The sequence below is a fragment of the Gigantopelta aegis genome, chromosome 10, assembly GCF_016097555.1.
Source record: "Gigantopelta aegis isolate Gae_Host chromosome 10, Gae_host_genome, whole genome shotgun sequence".
In the NCBI taxonomy this organism is placed as follows: domain Eukaryota; kingdom Metazoa; phylum Mollusca; class Gastropoda; order Neomphalida; family Peltospiridae; genus Gigantopelta; species Gigantopelta aegis.
The window spans coordinates 72,993,970-73,012,719 of record NC_054708.1 but is presented as its reverse complement, the minus strand read 5'-3'; the positions used below and the strand labels follow the sequence as shown (position 1 = coordinate 73,012,719).

General features: G+C 34.1%; 1 protein-coding gene across 3 annotated transcripts in view; it reads right to left on the bottom strand.

The window, feature by feature from the left end:
* Positions 1-18,750, bottom strand: part of LOC121382621 (location of vulva defective 1-like) — a 36,189-nt gene that overhangs the window by 16,475 nt on the left and 964 nt on the right. For 2 of the 3 annotated variants that reach the window (XM_041512146.1, XM_041512145.1), the window contains exons 2-5: positions 17,147-17,183; positions 5,465-5,546; positions 4,247-4,285; positions 589-702 (exon numbers count right to left, since the gene is read on the bottom strand). In XM_041512146.1, coding sequence (XP_041368080.1) covers positions 589-702; positions 4,247-4,285; positions 5,465-5,495 — 184 coding nt within the window. In that variant the 5' untranslated portion in view covers positions 5,496-5,546; positions 17,147-17,183. Of the gene's footprint in view, positions 1-588; positions 703-4,246; positions 4,286-5,464; positions 5,547-17,146; positions 17,184-18,076; positions 18,311-18,750 lie in introns of those variants that run through there. The other variant, XM_041512147.1, reaches the window with a different exon arrangement.

Below are 18,750 nucleotides of genomic sequence, written 5' to 3'. Positions count from 1 at the left end.
TTTCGTCTCAGGTGCTTGCGTGGTAGGATCGAATCGTCTCAGTAGGCCCATTCTTTGATTGGGTTTTTTCCCCATCCAAACTAGTGAACCATGACTGGTATATCAAAGGCCAAAATATGTGCTGTCCTGTCTGTGGGAAAGTGCTTACAAAAGATTCCATGTTACTAACGCTATGTCAGAATTATCAAATGTTTGACATCCGATAGCTGATTATTAATAAATTAATTTGCTCTAGTTGTGTCGTTAAACAAAACAAACGTTAACTTTAATAACAGCAGCTGCAGGTATGTAACCCAAGCGATAAAATAAAATATTTCTACGATTAAACTTACATATTAAATATATTTTCTTGTTTAGAATATCAGTGTCTATATATTCAATGTGTTTCTGGTTGTCTTGGAATTTGTCTTCAAATAATTTCGTACGTACGAAAAAACTATATTTTAGGAACTAAAATGAAATTTAACCTAGTACAACTATTAGAACGATCAGAAACACGTTTAGTATACAGTCACTAATATATTTGATATGTAATTACAATCGTTAAAAAGTCTCTTTTAGTCAATAACATATAATTATACAGCTTACCCTGGGAACACGTTTGGCAGGTCTTTGGACATTGACTTTGGGCGAGCTGGGTCTTACAGAACTGTGTGTTGAAGAGAACTCCGCAGTACAGATCATGATCCACGCACGTGGGTTCTGTAACGTACCAGACAGTACTCGTAGTTATAATTCTGTGACACATCAGTCTTTATCAAAACATATCCTACTCGCTATGCTGTAGCTTTGCCGTACACTTCTTGTCGTTATTGGTAACGTATCACACGGAACTTAATGTTATATTTATTTTCCTATTACCAAACAATAGGGTTTACTCGCCATTATTGGTAATGTATCAGACTACTCGATGCTGTATTGTTATATTACCAGGCAGTAGGGTCTGTTCGTCGTTATTGGTAACGTATCAGACAGTATTCAATGTTATAGTAGTTATATTACCACGCAGTAGGGTCTGCTCGTCGTTATTGGTAACGTATCAGACAGTATTCAATGTTATAGTAGTTATATTACCACGCAGTAGGGTCTGCTCGTCGTTATTGGTAACGTATCAGACAGTATCCAGTGTTATAATAGTTATATTACCACGCAGTAGGGTCTGCTCGTCGTTATTGGTAACGTATCAGACAGTATTCAATGTTATAGTAGTTATATACCACGCAGTAGGGTCTGCTCGTCGTTATTGGTAACGTATCAGACAATAGGCTACTCGATGTTATAATTTCTAGCTATAGTAAATATTATTACTACTACCAGGTAAAACGTTTATAATTATGAAATTTTACTATATAGTATTTGTGTATATGTATAATTAATGGTTGAGAATAGGCCTAAATGGTTTTCGGCATTTTGTACATTCCCCACATATTGATTATATACAGTCGTTAAAAGTAAATTTTTCAGGCATTTCGGAGTTTATATAGGTTTCGCACCCCTGACACCCTACACCTAGATCCACTCCTGAAAGAGGTCGAAATTTCAGCTTAATAATACAGCGCAGATGTGGTTTTAAACATAAAACTCGTCTATGTTTTGACAATCACCCTTTTTTATGAGAGACTGGATATAGCAAATAAGATTTAATGTGCATGCATTTAAAAGCTACTGCTCTTACTAAAGGCAACGCCACACGATACGGGTGCCTCAAATAAATAAGAATAGCCATCGGAATTATCCAAAACATGGCACTTCATGAAAACGTAATATTTGTCTTGTCAATCGGCTCGTATCGTGTGGCGTCGCTTAATACTAGTGAGTATATGTCCTACGTTTCGTTAGTTTTCAATTTAAGGGCTCATTTAGACTGGGACAGTACACCACGACTGTCATATCAAAGGCCGTGGTATGTGCTATCCTGTCTGTGGGATGGTGCATATAAAATATCCCTTGCTGCTAACTGAAAAGAGTAGCCCATGAAGTGGCGACAGCGGGTTTCCTCCCTCAATATCTGTGTGGTCCTTAACCATATGTCTGACGCCAGATAACCGTAAATAAAATGTGTTGAGTGCGTCGTTAAATTTATAAAATAAAAATTAAATAAAAAATGTATTGACAAAATTGATTCAATATACTGCATGTACATGGGATGGTTACATGTAGTTTTACGTATATGTTTAAAGAAAAGGTTAGACAAAGCTAGTACACATTTTACATTCCAAAACATACACAACCTTGATTCAATGAAACAAGACTTAGTTATTTATAGGAGAACGAACCTGCATTCACAATATACAGAAATTTTTGTAACATGGAAATAAGTTAACTTCGTGCATTTTAGATGTTGAATTGTATATAAAACATGTCGGGGTTTGGGTCTGTTTTCATGCAAATGTAAAGAAAACAAGGATTGAATAGGAATTAAACGTAACATTTGCAAAAAACTTAAGGTCTAAACAATTGAACAGGACTATAGTATACATTTTGATGGTAATTTGTAAAAAAAGAAAAACGTTTTAATTTACACTGAATTTATTATTTCAAGAAATGTTATTTTAGTTTGTATGAGTTTTAAAACTTTATGATTCCCTAGCGAGTTCCATAACTTTCGTATAGCACTTACGCAAATGAGATAGTTTATTTATTATCAACAAAAAATAATTTATAACAAACGTTAAGTATGATTGTAATCGCTGCACAATCGATGTTAATAGGCACTGGCTTACAACCAGATAACTTACAATGAATGAATGAATGAATGAATGAATGTTTAACGACACCCCAGCACGAAAAATACATCGGCTATTGGGTGTCAAACTGTGGTAAAATTAAACAACAGTGTGATGAGCATCATCAATATAAAAATCCAACAGTTAAATAAAAACACAGTGTAAAGGACTGTGTAAAAATTGCAAATATCACAGATATATATATATATATATATAATTAAAATTTTGAATAAAATTCAGTATCACGTAAAAATTGTAAAATAAGTTCTGGATGGAATCGAAAGGATTCCATCACAGTTCGTAGTCCAAATATATCTTTTCGAATTGCTTTCAGATGGGTATATTCCACCAAAATGTGTCGCACAGTCAGAAGACACTGACAGTGCTCACACTGAGGTGGAGGATCTTTCTTTAAGATAAATGAATGGGTTAAATATGTATGCCCGATGCGGGAACGACACAAGACTATTTCATCCTTCCTGCACTGTCTATAGGTGGACTGCCACTCTCCCAAGACTGGCTTGATAGCATGAAGCTTGTTCGCAACCTCACCGTCAGATAACTTACAAAGACACTGAATTACACACATAGTAAATAGTTCTCATTTAAAACAAGAAAACAGCAAACATCCAGCTATCATTTATTTATTCATTTATTAAATTTAAATTTTATTATTATTATTAAGTGCGAGTTACAATGTCAAAGATACATCGAAAATGACACAGCTGCTATACACAATAGGGACATTATAAGTGTGTCGTAGCAGTATTCCATTCAATACAATACCATACAATCTGTATTGCAACCTCTGTATGTATACTGTGTTTAAGGTGAAATACTATACAATCTTTATTGCAACCTCTGTATGTATACTGTGGTTAAGGTGAAATGCTATACAATCTTTATTGCAACCTCTGTATGTGTACCGTGGTTAAGGTGAAATGCTATACAATCTGTATTGCAACCTCTGTATGTGTACCGTGGTTAAGGTGAAATGCTATACAATCTGTATTGCAACCTCTGTATGTATACCGTGGTTAAGGTGAAATGCTATACAATCTGTATTGCAACCTCTGTATGTATACCGTGGTTAAGGTGAAATGCTATACAATCTTTATTGCAACCTCTGTATGTATACCGTGGTTAAGGTGAAATACTATACAATCTTTATTGCAACCTCTGTATGTATACCGTGGTTAAGGTGAAATACTATACAATCTTTATTGCAACCTCTGTATGTATACCGTGGTTAAGGTGAAATACTATACAATCTTTATTGCAACCTCTGTATGTATACTGTGGTTAAGGTGAAATTTTCCAATTAAAAAAAGTATTGTTATGGTCCATGCCATAAAGATAATGTGAGAAAATACGATATTTATGTAATCGTCTATTGTCAGCCGTGTAGGTAATACTATAAGCATGAAACGTGTTGAAAACAGTTTTATTTACCTTGTGTTGTTGGTGTGACAGATGTAATAAAGATACATATGAAACGTGTTGAAAACAGTTTTATTTACCTCGTGTTGTCGGTGCAAGAGATGTCGCTAGAGCTACGGCTGAAATACAAAGAAGAAATATCAGTTGATGTACTACGTCAGTCAGTCTGTCTGTTTGTCATTCTAATGGCTAGTTGATCAGTTATTCAAGGAATGGGTGAACGAAAATAGAATGAATATATGAATAAAGACATGGAATGAAGAAATGAAAGAATGGATGGATGAATGAACGACAATTGAGTATAAATTTCAACTACTAGTAATTCATGTGTTTTGGCGGAATGGGGAATTAAATAGGCGTTGCTGTAATGTGCAAACTATATAATGAGTGTGTGTGTGTGTGTGTGTGTGTGTGTGTGTGTGTGTGTGTGTGTGTGTGTGTGTATATACACCATACTCACTGAAAACCATTTTGAAAAATGTTATGTAAGTTTATCGTTCAGTAATATCTATATATATATTACTGAACAATAAGCTTACATAAGATTTTTTGTATAATGATGTTCAGTGAGTGTGACAAAGAAATCATTTAAAGGGGCGTTTTCCTGAAAAAGAATGGGGAAATAAACGATTATTGAATGAATTTCCTGGAAAACATTGGGACATTAATTCTGTAAACTATCTTAAGAAGATAAGAGATTGGCTGAACAAGAGATTGACGTTGTGTGCACAAAATGGGGACATGTTATGTCTGTATTTAAAGATATGCTCGAAAGGTAAATATTTCGAATTATTGTATATATACTACAGTATATAAGATATTGTACTAGTTTTGTTTTATTGCAGCTGCACAAACTGTTTGTAAATCACCTCCATGTATCACCGCATGGTGATCTGAGTGTAAATGAAGTTCTGTTCTGTTCTGGCCAGCTATTTAAGCAAACATAGGTCACTCAAACGTGAATCAGCTTTCTGGCATTACATCTTTGGACGTGCAATTTTGGTTCTATCACTAGTTAAAGAGGGGTGCAGTTTGTTTATTTGTTTTTGTTGGGGTTTTCTTCTTTCTTTTTTTTTTTTCTTTTTTCTTCTTTTTTGTTTTGTTATGTTGTTTGTTTTTTGCTGGTGGATTGAGTTTTTTGTTTTGTTGTGGGTTTTGTTGTTAATTTTTTTGTTTAATTTTTTTTTTTGGGGGGGGGGATATGTTGGTGGCTGGGGGTTGTTGGTTTTTTAAGGGTTGTTTTGGGGTGGACCTGATATATATTATTTGTGTTTGTAGTAAGTAGAATAATATCTTACCTGTTAAAATGATGCACACTTCGAAAATCATTCTGAATGATTTAATATTGGTTTAGTGTCCACTTTACTCCACTTCGTAGAACTGTTGGAAAAGCAATACCAGTACATAGAAGTAGCATTAAAAACTTAACGACAATTTTGAATTTGAGAATCATTTTAAGTAATAGTATTACAATTAGCGATACAGGTCAAATATATACGTTATCCAAGCCCGTGGGAACGATATCTGGAGTGTGAGGAACAAGCCACATTTTTATCAATATATTTATATAGAGTAGGACAAAATAACACGTATATCTTCGTCCTCAAATGGGTGGGGGGGGGGGGACATGCCCCCCCCCCCCCCCACGACCACCGCACTCCATCCCTACCCCAGTTTCTTACGGGCCTGTTACCATCAGTGATGATGCATATCAGATGAGTCGCGTCTTCAACAGACTCGATCGAAGGAAGGAAGGAAATGTTTTATTTAATGACACACTCACTCAACACATTTTATTTACGGTTATATGGGGTCGGACATATGGTTAAGGACCACACAGATATTGAGGGGGAAACCCGCTGTCGTGCTACTCTTTTCGATTAACAGCAAGAGATCTTTTATATACACCATCTCACAGACAGGATAACACATACCACGGCCTTTGATATATCAGTCGTGGTGCACTGGCTAGAGCGAGAAATAGCCCAATGGGTCCACCGACGGGGACTGATCCCAGACCGACCGCGCATCAAGCGAACTGGGCTACGTCCCGCCTAGACTCTCAATCGAGTATGCTGTCTCACAAAAAATAACGACGGGTTGAGGGTTGGAGGTGTTATGTGTCAGGGAAGGCTGTGGGTGGCTTTTACAATTGGCTTGTTATCATAAAAAATCATAAGATACAGCTGAGTAACCAGGTATACTCGTATTTTAGTGGTTTTAAGTCATTGTTGCACTGTACAAAGCAGACACATTAAATTGGGTTTTATGGGTCATTCGTTCATTTCAACTTATTTTCGTGCTTATATCCAATTAAGGTTCAAGCACGCTGTACTGGGCACACACCTCAGCTATCTGAACTGTCTGTCCAGGACAGTGGGTTAGTTGTTAATGGTTTGTGAGAGAAAAGAGGGTGTAGTGGTCCTACACCTACCCATTGAGTCGTTAAAACTCGCTCTGGGTGGGAGCCGGTACCGAGCTGCGAACCATGTACCTACCAGCCGTATGTCCGAGGGCTTAACCACGACACCACCGAGGCCGGTTTTAAGGGTCAATAATGTTGGGCAGTAAGTAATACAGTGGTCTTTCCTGCGTGAACTTCATTCACTTGTCAGGCGTCAGAATGTATTTATCACTCCGTCACACCGTCACACCACATCATAGAACCCCCCACCCTACCCCTTCCAAAACGAAACCTATGCGAAACAAACACAGGACTACATGGTGCATATTTAACTTATAACTACGGAAGATGTAACTTTGCGTAGTGTCGGTCATCGGTTGCTGACTATACAAATTAATGTTGTTTTAATGTAATAATATATACACCTGTAAATTAATAAAGCACCACCTGAAATTCATTGCAGCCAAAAAAGGGCCTAGAAGTAGTTGTCCGTGCAGACGATGTTTAAACGTGATATTGAGAGTTTTTATATATTTTTTGTATCTCCTGAGTATTTACCGAGATGGCATGAATAACGTATTATGAGAAGCACATCAGTGTGATCAGATCCCAACTTTACAGTTAATTGTCATACATGTTGACACAAAGTTACTGTGTCTGTCTTTTTCTCTAGTATTCACTAAATACTGATGCAATGACAGTGTTGCTTGATGTCAATATTTTTCAATATCCTCTGCATACACATAACATCAATTTTAGTTTTGTATACACGAAATGGTCACAACTCCTTATGAAGTATAAGACACATGGTCAAAACTAGGTGTGGCTTAATTAATTCCCAGGTGTGTATTTTATCTGTGCTGATTATTTATATTGTCGGTCTAACTCCATAATTGAAATAGTGCAATGCTATTTTAGGTTTTATTGTATTTGATTACTAGTATATTGTAGCTTTTATAGCTGGCGTGAGATTTAATAAATAATTTGTCCGTCTGTTCCAAGAGAAGTCTATAGAACTCGATGCACTTAATCGACGACGCTGGGTTTTGTCATTTTTTAAAACTTGGCGTTATCCGCAGTTTAAACAGTTACAAACTAACTTTTTGGTTTAATATCAATTCTGTATTTTTAGTGTTGCTTTTCTTGAAAGATGCGAGTATGCCTGTGTTTATTACTATTAGTTATATATGTAAAATTGTTGTTTGTTTTTACCACATTTTGAGGGTAATGTATATACAGACCACAATAGGTACTAACGTAAATGTTTTAAACCATTACAGTTCAGAAAACAAAAAAGCAACCCTCCCTCCCCCATTACAATGTATATTAAATTAATTAAAAAATAAAAGTAAATAAAACCCACAAATACAAACAAAAAGAACGAAAAAAATAATATAACAAAACAAATAATAAAAAGATATAAGCAAAATAAACCCCAACTGAAACATTGGTTTTATAGTGGATAACGTTTGCAATGTGGCCTTTGTAAATAAACCCATAAAGCGTTATCACATAAATATTCCAAAGGTTATCTATACTTTTCTGCTTAAATGTCTACGACTAACAGTTATCTCTATTTTTAACCTCTTTTTTTTTCTTCATAAAATTATGCATATTATGAATAATCTTTACCTTTCAGGATATTATGAAAAGAATACTCACAAGCATGGGTAACTGGCTGACTATGGTATGTAAAAAGGCGTGTTTTACTAATGAAATCGGGCCACAAGAGTCGTGTGAATGAGAACATGTGTTAAACTGACCAGGGCAAGCTATCAACAATTTAGTTAGCTTAGTGAATACAGCACCACATTTTAATCTGAGTACAACATGCTTCTAGATCTACTACTACAAATACAGCTGTATAGGTAACTACAGCTAATAGTAAACACAGCACTACACTTTAATTTGAGTACATCTTGTAACTTCTGCTACTACATATACTGATTGTAACTACTACTACTACAAATACTGCTGTATACTTAATTACAGCTTAGTGAATACAATACTACACTTTAATCTGAGTACAACTTTAACTTCTACTACTACAAATACTGCTGTATATAGTACCACATTTTTATCTGAGTACAGCTTGTAACTACTACTACCACACATACTGATGTATACGTAACTACAACTTATAGTGAACACGGTACCATACGTTAATCTGAGTACAGATTGTTACTACTACAAATACGGTTGTATAGGTAACTACAGCTTATATTGAACACAGCACTACACTTTAATCTGAGTACAACTTGTAACTTCTACTACTACAAATACTGATGTATAGTAACTACAGCTTATATTGAACACAGAACTACACTTTAATCCGAGTACAACTTGTAACTTCTACTACTACAAATACTGATGTATAGTAACTACAGCTTATATTGAACACAGCACTACTACAAATACTGATGTATAGTAACTACAGCTTATATTGAACACAGCACTACTACAAATACTGATGTATAGTAACTACAGCTTATATTGAACACAGAACTACACTTTAATCTGAGTTCAACTTGTAACTTCTACTACTACAAATACTGATGTATAGTAACTACAGCTTATATTGAACACAGCACTACTACAAATACTGATGTATAGTAACTACAGCTTATATTGAACACAGCACTACTACAAATACTGATGTATAGTAACTACAGCTTATATTGAACACAGAACTACACTTTAATCTGAGTACAACTTGTAACTTCTACTACTACAAATACTGATGTATAGTAACTACAGCTTATATTGAACACAGAACTACTACAAATACTGATGTATAGTAACTACAGCTTATATTGAACACAGCACTACTACAAATACTGATGTATAGTAACTACAGCTTATATTGAATACAGAACTACACTTTAATCTGAGTACAACTTGTAACTTCTACTACTACAAATACTGATGTATAGTAACTACAGCTTATATTGAACACAGCACTACTACAAATACTGATGTATAGTAACTACAGCTTATATTGAACACAGAACTACACTTTAATCTGAGTACAACTTGTAACTTCTACTACTACAAATACTGATGTATAGTAACTACAGCTTATATTGAACACAGCACTCCTACAAATACTGATGTATAGTAACTACAGCTTATATTGAACACAGCACTACACTTTAATCTGAGTACAACTTGTAACTTCTACTACTACAAATACTGATGTATAGTAACTACAGCTTATATTGAACACAGCACTACTACAAATACTGATGTATAGTAACTACAGCTTATATTGAACACAGCACTACACTTTAATCTGAGTACAACTTGTAACTTCTACTACTACAAATACCGATGTATAGTAACTACAGATTATATTGAACACAGCACTACTACAAATACTGATGTATAGTAACTACAGCTTATATTGAACACAGAACTACACTTTAATCTGAGTACAACTTGTAACTTCTACTACTACAAATACTGATGTATAGTAACTACAGATTATATTGAACACAGCACTACTACAAATACTGATGTATAGTAACTACAGCTTATATTGAACACAGCACTACTACAAATACTGATGTATAGTAACTACAGCTTATATTGAACACAGCACTACACTTTAATCTGAGTACAACTTGTAACTTCTACTACTACAAATACTGATGTATAGTAACTACAGATTATATTGAACACAGCACTACTACAAATACTGATGTATAGTAACTACAGCTTATATTGAACACAGCACTACTACAAATACTGATGTATAGTAACTACAGCTTATATTGAACACAGAACTACACTTTAATCTGAGTACAACTTGTAACTTCTAATACTACAAATACTGATGTATAGTAACTACAGCTTATATTGAACACAGCACTACACTTTAATCTGAGTACAACTTGTAACTTCTACTACTACAAATACTGATGTATAGTAACTACAGCTTATATTGAACACAGCACTACTACAAATACTGATGTATAGTAACTACAGCTTATATTGAACACAGCACTACTACAAATACTGATGTATAGTAACTACAGCTTATATTGAACACAGAACTACACTTTAATCTGAGTACAACTTGTAACTTCTACTACTACAAATACTGATGTATAGTAACTACAGCTTATATTGAACACAGAACTACACTTTAATCCGAGTACAACTTGTAACTTCTACTACTACAAATACTGATGTATAGTAACTACAGCTTATATTGAACACAGCACTACTACAAATACTGATGTATAGTAACTACAGCTTATATTGAACACAGCACTACTACAAATACTGATGTATAGTAACTACAGCTTATATTGAACACAGAACTACACTTTAATCGGAGTTCAACTTGTAACTTCTACTACTACAAATACTGATGTATAGTAACTACAGCTTATATTGAACACAGTACTACTACAAATACTGATGTATAGTAACTACAGCTTATATTGAACACAGCACTACTACAAATACTGATGTATAGTAACTACAGCTTATATTGAACACAGCACTACTACAAATACTGATGTATAGTAACTACAGCTTATATTGAACACAGCACTACTACAAATACTGATGTATAGTAACTACAGCTTATATTGAACACAGCACTACACTTTAATCTGAGTACAACTTGTAACTTCTACTACTACAAACACCGATGTATAGTAACTACAGATTATATTGAACACAGCACTACTACAAATACTGATGTATAGTAACTACAGCTTATATTGAACACAGAACTACACTTTAATCTGAGTACAACTTGTAACTTCTACTACTACAAATACTGATGTATAGTAACTACAGATTATATTGAACACAGCACTACTACAAATACTGATGTATAGTAACTACAGCTTATATTGAACACAGCACTACTACAAATACTGATGTATAGTAACTACAGCTTATATTGAACACAGCACTACACTTTAATCTGAGTACAACTTGTAACTTCTACTACTACAAATACTGATGTATAGTAACTACAGCTTATATTGAACACAGCACTACTACAAATACTGATGTATAGTAACTACAGCTTATATTGAACACAGCACTACTACAAATACTGATGTATAGTAACTACAGCTTATATTGAACACAGAACTACACTTTAATCTGAGTACAACTTGTAACTTCTAATACTACAAATACTGATGTATAGTAACTACAGCTTATATTGAACACAGCACTACACTTTAATCTGAGTACAACTTGTAACTTCTACTACTACAAATACTGATGTATAGTAACTACAGCTTATATTGAACACAGCACTACTAAATACTGATGTATAGTAACTACAGCTTATATTGAACACAGCACTACTACAAATACTGATGTATAGTAACTACAGCTTATATTGAACACAGAACTACACTTTAATCTGAGTACAACTTGTAACTTCTACTACTACAAATACTGATGTATAGTAACTACAGCTTATATTGAACACAGAACTACACTTTAATCCGAGTACAACTTGTAACTTCTACTACTACAAATACTGATGTATAGTAACTACAGCTTATATTGAACACAGCACTACTACAAATACTGATGTATAGTAACTACAGCTTATATTGAACACAGAACTACACTTTAATCTGAGTTCAACTTGTAACTTCTACTACTACAAATACTGATGTATAGTAACTACAGCTTATATTGAACACAGTACTACTACAAATACTGATGTATAGTAACTACAGCTTATATTGAACACAGCACTACTACAAATACTGATGTATAGTAACTACAGCTTATATTGAACACAGCACTACTACAAATACTGATGTATAGTAACTACAGCTTATATTGAACACAGCACTACTACAAATACTGATGTATAGTAACTACAGCTTATATTGAACACAGCACTACACTTTAATCTGAGTACAACTTGTAACTTCTACTACTACAAATACTGATGTATAGTAACTACAGCTTATATTGAACACAGCACTACTACAAATACTGATGTATAGTAACTACAGCTTATATTGAACACAGCACTACTACAAATACTGATGTATAGTAACTACAGCTTATATTGAACACAGAACTACACTTTAATCTGAGTACAACTTGTAACTTCTAATACTACAAATACTGATGTATAGTAACTACAGCTTATATTGAACACAGCACTACACTTTAATCTGAGTACAACTTGTAACTTCTACTACTACAAATACTGATGTATAGTAACTACAGCTTATATTGAACACAGCACTACTACAAATACTGATGTATAGTAACTACAGCTTATATTGAACACAGCACTACTACAAATACTGATGTATAGTAACTACAGCTTATATTGAACACAGAACTACACTTTAATCTGAGTACAACTTGTAACTTCTACTACTACAAATACTGATGTATAGTAACTACAGCTTATATTGAACACAGAACTACACTTTAATCCGAGTACAACTTGTAACTTCTACTACTACAAATACTGATGTATAGTAACTACAGCTTATATTGAACACAGCACTACTACAAATACTGATGTATAGTAACTACAGCTTATATTGAACACAGCACTACTACAAATACTGATGTATAGTAACTACAGCTTATATTGAACACAGAACTACACTTTAATCTGAGTACAACTTGTAACTTCTACTACTACAAATACTGATGTATAGTAACTACAGCTTATATTGAACACAGAACTACTACAAATACTGATGTATAGTAACTACAGCTTATATTGAACACAGCACTACTACAAATACTGATGTATAGTAACTACAGCTTATATTGAATACAGAACTACACTTTAATCTGAGTACAACTTGTAACTTCTACTACTACAAATACTGATGTATAGTAACTACAGCTTATATTGAACACAGCACTACTACAAATACTGATGTATAGTAACTACAGCTTATATTGAACACAGAACTACACTTTAATCTGAGTACAACTTGTAACTTCTACTACTACAAATACTGATGTATAGTAACTACAGCTTATATTGAACACAGCACTACTACAAATACTGATGTATAGTAACTACAGCTTATATTGAACACAGCACTACACTTTAATCTGAGTACAACTTGTAACTTCTACTACTACAAATACTGATGTATAGTAACTACAGCTTATATTGAACACAGCACTACTACAAATACTGATGTATAGTAACTACAGCTTATATTGAACACAGCACTACACTTTAATCTGAGTACAACTTGTAACTTCTACTACTACAAATACCGATGTATAGTAACTACAGATTATATTGAACACAGCACTACTACAAATACTGATGTATAGTAACTACAGCTTATATTGAACACAGCACTACACTTTAATCTGAGTACAACTTGTAACTTCTACTACTACAAATACTGATGTATAGTAACTACAGATTATATTGAACACAGCACTACTACAAATACTGATGTATAGTAACTACAGCTTATATTGAACACAGCACTACTACAAATACTGATGTATAGTAACTACAGCTTATATTGAACACAGCACTACACTTTAATCTGAGTACAACTTGTAACTTCTACTACTACAAATACTGATGTATAGTAACTACAGATTATATTGAACACAGCACTACTACAAATACTGATGTATAGTAACTACAGCTTATATTGAACACAGCACTACTACAAATACTGATGTATAGTAACTACAGCTTATATTGAACACAGAACTACACTTTAATCTGAGTACAACTTGTAACTTCTAATACTACAAATACTGATGTATAGTAACTACAGCTTATATTGAACACAGCACTACACTTTAATCTGAGTACAACTTGTAACTTCTACTACTACAAATACTGATGTATAGTAACTACAGCTTATATTGAACACAGCACTACTACAAATACTGATGTATAGTAACTACAGCTTATATTGAACACAGCACTACTACAAATACTGATGTATAGTAACTACAGCTTATATTGAACACAGAACTACACTTTAATCTGAGTACAACTTGTAACTTCTACTACTACAAATACTGATGTATAGTAACTACAGCTTATATTGAACACAGAACTACACTTTAATCCGAGTACAACTTGTAACTTCTACTACTACAAATACTGATGTATAGTAACTACAGCTTATATTGAACACAGCACGACTACAAATACTGATGTATAGTAACTACAGCTTATATTGAACACAGCACTACTACAAATACTGATGTATAGTAACTACAGCTTATATTGAACACAGAACTACACTTTAATCTGAGTTCAACTTGTAACTTCTACTACTACAAATACTGATGTATAGTAACTACAGCTTATATTGAACACAGCACTACTACAAATACTGATGTATAGTAACTACAGCTTATATTGAACACAGCACTACTACAAATACTGATGTATAGTAACTACAGCTTATATTGAATACAGAACTACACTTTAATCTGAGTACAACTTGTAACTTCTACTACTACAAATACTGATGTATAGTAACTACAGCTTATATTGAACACAGCACTACTACAAATACTGATGTATAGTAACTACAGCTTATATTGAACACAGAACTACACTTTAATCTGAGTACAACTTGTAACTTCTACTACTACAAATACTGATGTATAGTAACTACAGCTTATATTGAACACAGCACTCCTACAAATACTGATGTATAGTAACTACAGCTTATATTGAACACAGCACTACACTTTAATCTGAGTACAACTTGTAACTTCTACTACTACAAATACTGATGTATAGTAACTACAGCTTATATTGAACACAGCACTACTACAAATACTGATGTATAGTAACTACAGCTTATATTGAACACAGCACTACACTTTAATCTGAGTACAACTTGTAACTTCTACTACTACAAATACCGATGTATAGTAACTACAGATTATATTGAACACAGCACTACTACAAATACTGATGTATAGTAACTACAGCTTATATTGAACACAGAACTACACTTTAATCTGAGTACAACTTGTAACTTCTACTACTACAAATACTGATGTATAGTAACTACAGATTATATTGAACACAGCACTACTACAAATACTGATGTATAGTAACTACAGCTTATATTGAACACAGCACTACTACAAATACTGATGTATAGTAACTACAGCTTATATTGAACACAGCACTACACTTTAATCTGAGTACAACTTGTAACTTCTACTACTACAAATACTGATGTATAGTAACTACAGATTATATTGAACACAGCACTACTACAAATACTGATGTATAGTAACTACAGCTTATATTGAACACAGCACTACTACAAATACTGATGTATAGTAACTACAGCTTATATTGAACACAGAACTACACTTTAATCTGAGTACAACTTGTAACTTCTAATACTACAAATACTGATGTATAGTAACTACAGCTTATATTGAACACAGCACTACACTTTAATCTGAGTACAACTTGTAACTTCTACTACTACAAATACTGATGTATAGTAACTACAGCTTATATTGAACACAGCACTACTACAAATACTGATGTATAGTAACTACAGCTTATATTGAACACAGCACTACTACAAATACTGATGTATAGTAACTACAGCTTATATTGAACACAGAACTACACTTTAATCTGAGTACAACTTGTAACTTCTACTACTACAAATACTGATGTATAGTAACTACAGCTTATATTGAACACAGAACTACACTTTAATCCGAGTACAACTTGTAACTTCTACTACTACAAATACTGATGTATAGTAACTACAGCTTATATTGAACACAGCACTACTACAAATACTGATGTATAGTAACTACAGCTTATATTGAACACAGCACTACTACAAATACTGATGTATAGTAACTACAGCTTATATTGAACACAGAACTACACTTTAATCTGAGTACAACTTGTAACTTCTACTACTACAAATACTGATGTATAGTAACTACAGCTTATATTGAACACAGAACTACACTTTAATCTGACTACAACTTGTAACTTCTACTACTACAAATACTGATGTATAGTAACTACAGCTTATATTGAACACAGCACTACACTTTAATCTGAGTACAACTTGTAACTTCTACTACTACAAATACTGATGTATAGTAACTACAGCTTATATTGAACACAGCACTACTACAAATACTGATGTATAGTAACTACAGCTTATATTGAACACAGAACTACACTTTAATCTGAGTACAACTTGTAACTTCTACTACTACAAATACTGATGTATAGTAACTACAGCTTATATTGAACACAGCACTACTACAAATACTGATGTATAGTAACTACAGCTTATATTGAACACAGTACTACTACAAATACTGATGTATAGTAACTACAGCTTATATTGAACACAGAACTACACTTTAATCTGAGTACAACTTGTAACTTCTACTACTACAAATACTGATGTATAGTAACTACAGCTTATATTGAACACAGCACTACTACAAATACTGATGTATAGTAACTACAGCTTATATTGAACACAGCACTACACTTTAATCTGAGTACAACTTGTAACTTCTACTAACTACAGCTTATACTGAACACAGCACTGACCTCACAATTTGTCCCATACCGTTGCTGGGACTCGAACCTGTGGATTTAAATGGTATTGGGTGAATGATAGGACTGAGTGTAGGGCTAAAGCATGAACCTAGTTGTATCCCACACATTAAAGTGTATGGTAAAAGGTAGTAAAAAGATATATTTATGTCATTGTTTTTTCTTATTTGACAATAGATTGTAAACATCTAGGCTAGTGTGACTTAATGAGGCAAACAACGCACCTTTAGACCTACTAAACATCATGGCAATTTTCTTCCGACCCCAAATAAACCTATAGGCCTATCAGTGGCTCATAATTGGTAATCAAAAGCTCCGGTATGTGCTGTCTTGTTTTTCAGCAGTAGTATTAGGGATATCATTTATTCTTGGACTATCGGCCTAGCTTTAATAATTATTTCCGCCTACCCTCGATTTTATTGGCGACCTGCAGCAAGCTACGGGCCATGACTTCAGTATGAACATGACGACAAGTTTACATCTAAGTGATACAACCTAGAGGCGGATCCAGGGGGGGGGCATCCGCCCCCCCCTAAATTTTGCGACAGTTATAATTTAAATAATAAAATTTAATTTTACGATCCCCCTCCAAACCTCCCCCAAAGTTCCCATGGCATTCCGCCTCGTGTCATTGGGGACCGCTAAATAGATTGTCTGGATCCACCACTGCAACCATTAGGGGTTGTTGGGTGTGGGCATCATGATGATGTGCACCCATGAATCATACGCAGGTGTTTCGTCTATAGGACGGTGCGGATCCAGTGGAGGGGTAGATGAGGTGTGGATCCCCTAGCTCGACTGTCTACAAACCCTCCCCTGTCTCTGTGTTGTCCCTGGGAAGGGCTAGTTAAAGGACACTCGAGCTAACGGCAAACAAAAATATTGAGGGTTTTGTCCACATATTTTAAAGTGCATTCACCTCACCGCTAATATATGGCTTCCATTTAAGTAGATGTTGATGATCTAAGCAGATGCAAGTAGACGTCACCCCACCCCTGCAAAAAATACTGGATCCGCGCCTGCAGTACAACCGTGTCCGGTGTATCGGCGCGTCCGGTGATTCGGCGCACTTGATATTTTGCTGAAGTATGCTTTGGAAGTTGTCATGTTGTCGGTATTTTTAACGAATTAAAGTTCAATTTCTTTTTCAACAATCATTCAACTGTTTTCGTCTATATATAAACGCGAAGTAGGTCAGCCTTATTGATATTAAGAATGTTAAAACCAGTCTGAAAACACCTTTCCCGCATTTTTTTAATTATAGTAAACAGTATAAATGTAATTATTTTTGTTCGGTTATTTTTATTTAAACTGAAAAGGAAAACACAGACAAATGCAAACAAAACGAAAATAAAAGCGAAATAAGATCCATGTGTGTGCACAATCTACCCGAGAAAAATAAAATCCATGTAGGCATCTTAGCCATGCATGACAATGAACATGTATGCATCTGCAGTACTGTGCCACTCGAGAAAACGTTTCCGAAACTGATCATGAGATGGGTCATGTGTGATCGTTAATTTTCACAGTAATATTTTTAACAAGACAAAATAAAAAAGTACTAAAATAATTTTGGGACAATAGTCTAGTTTATGGGC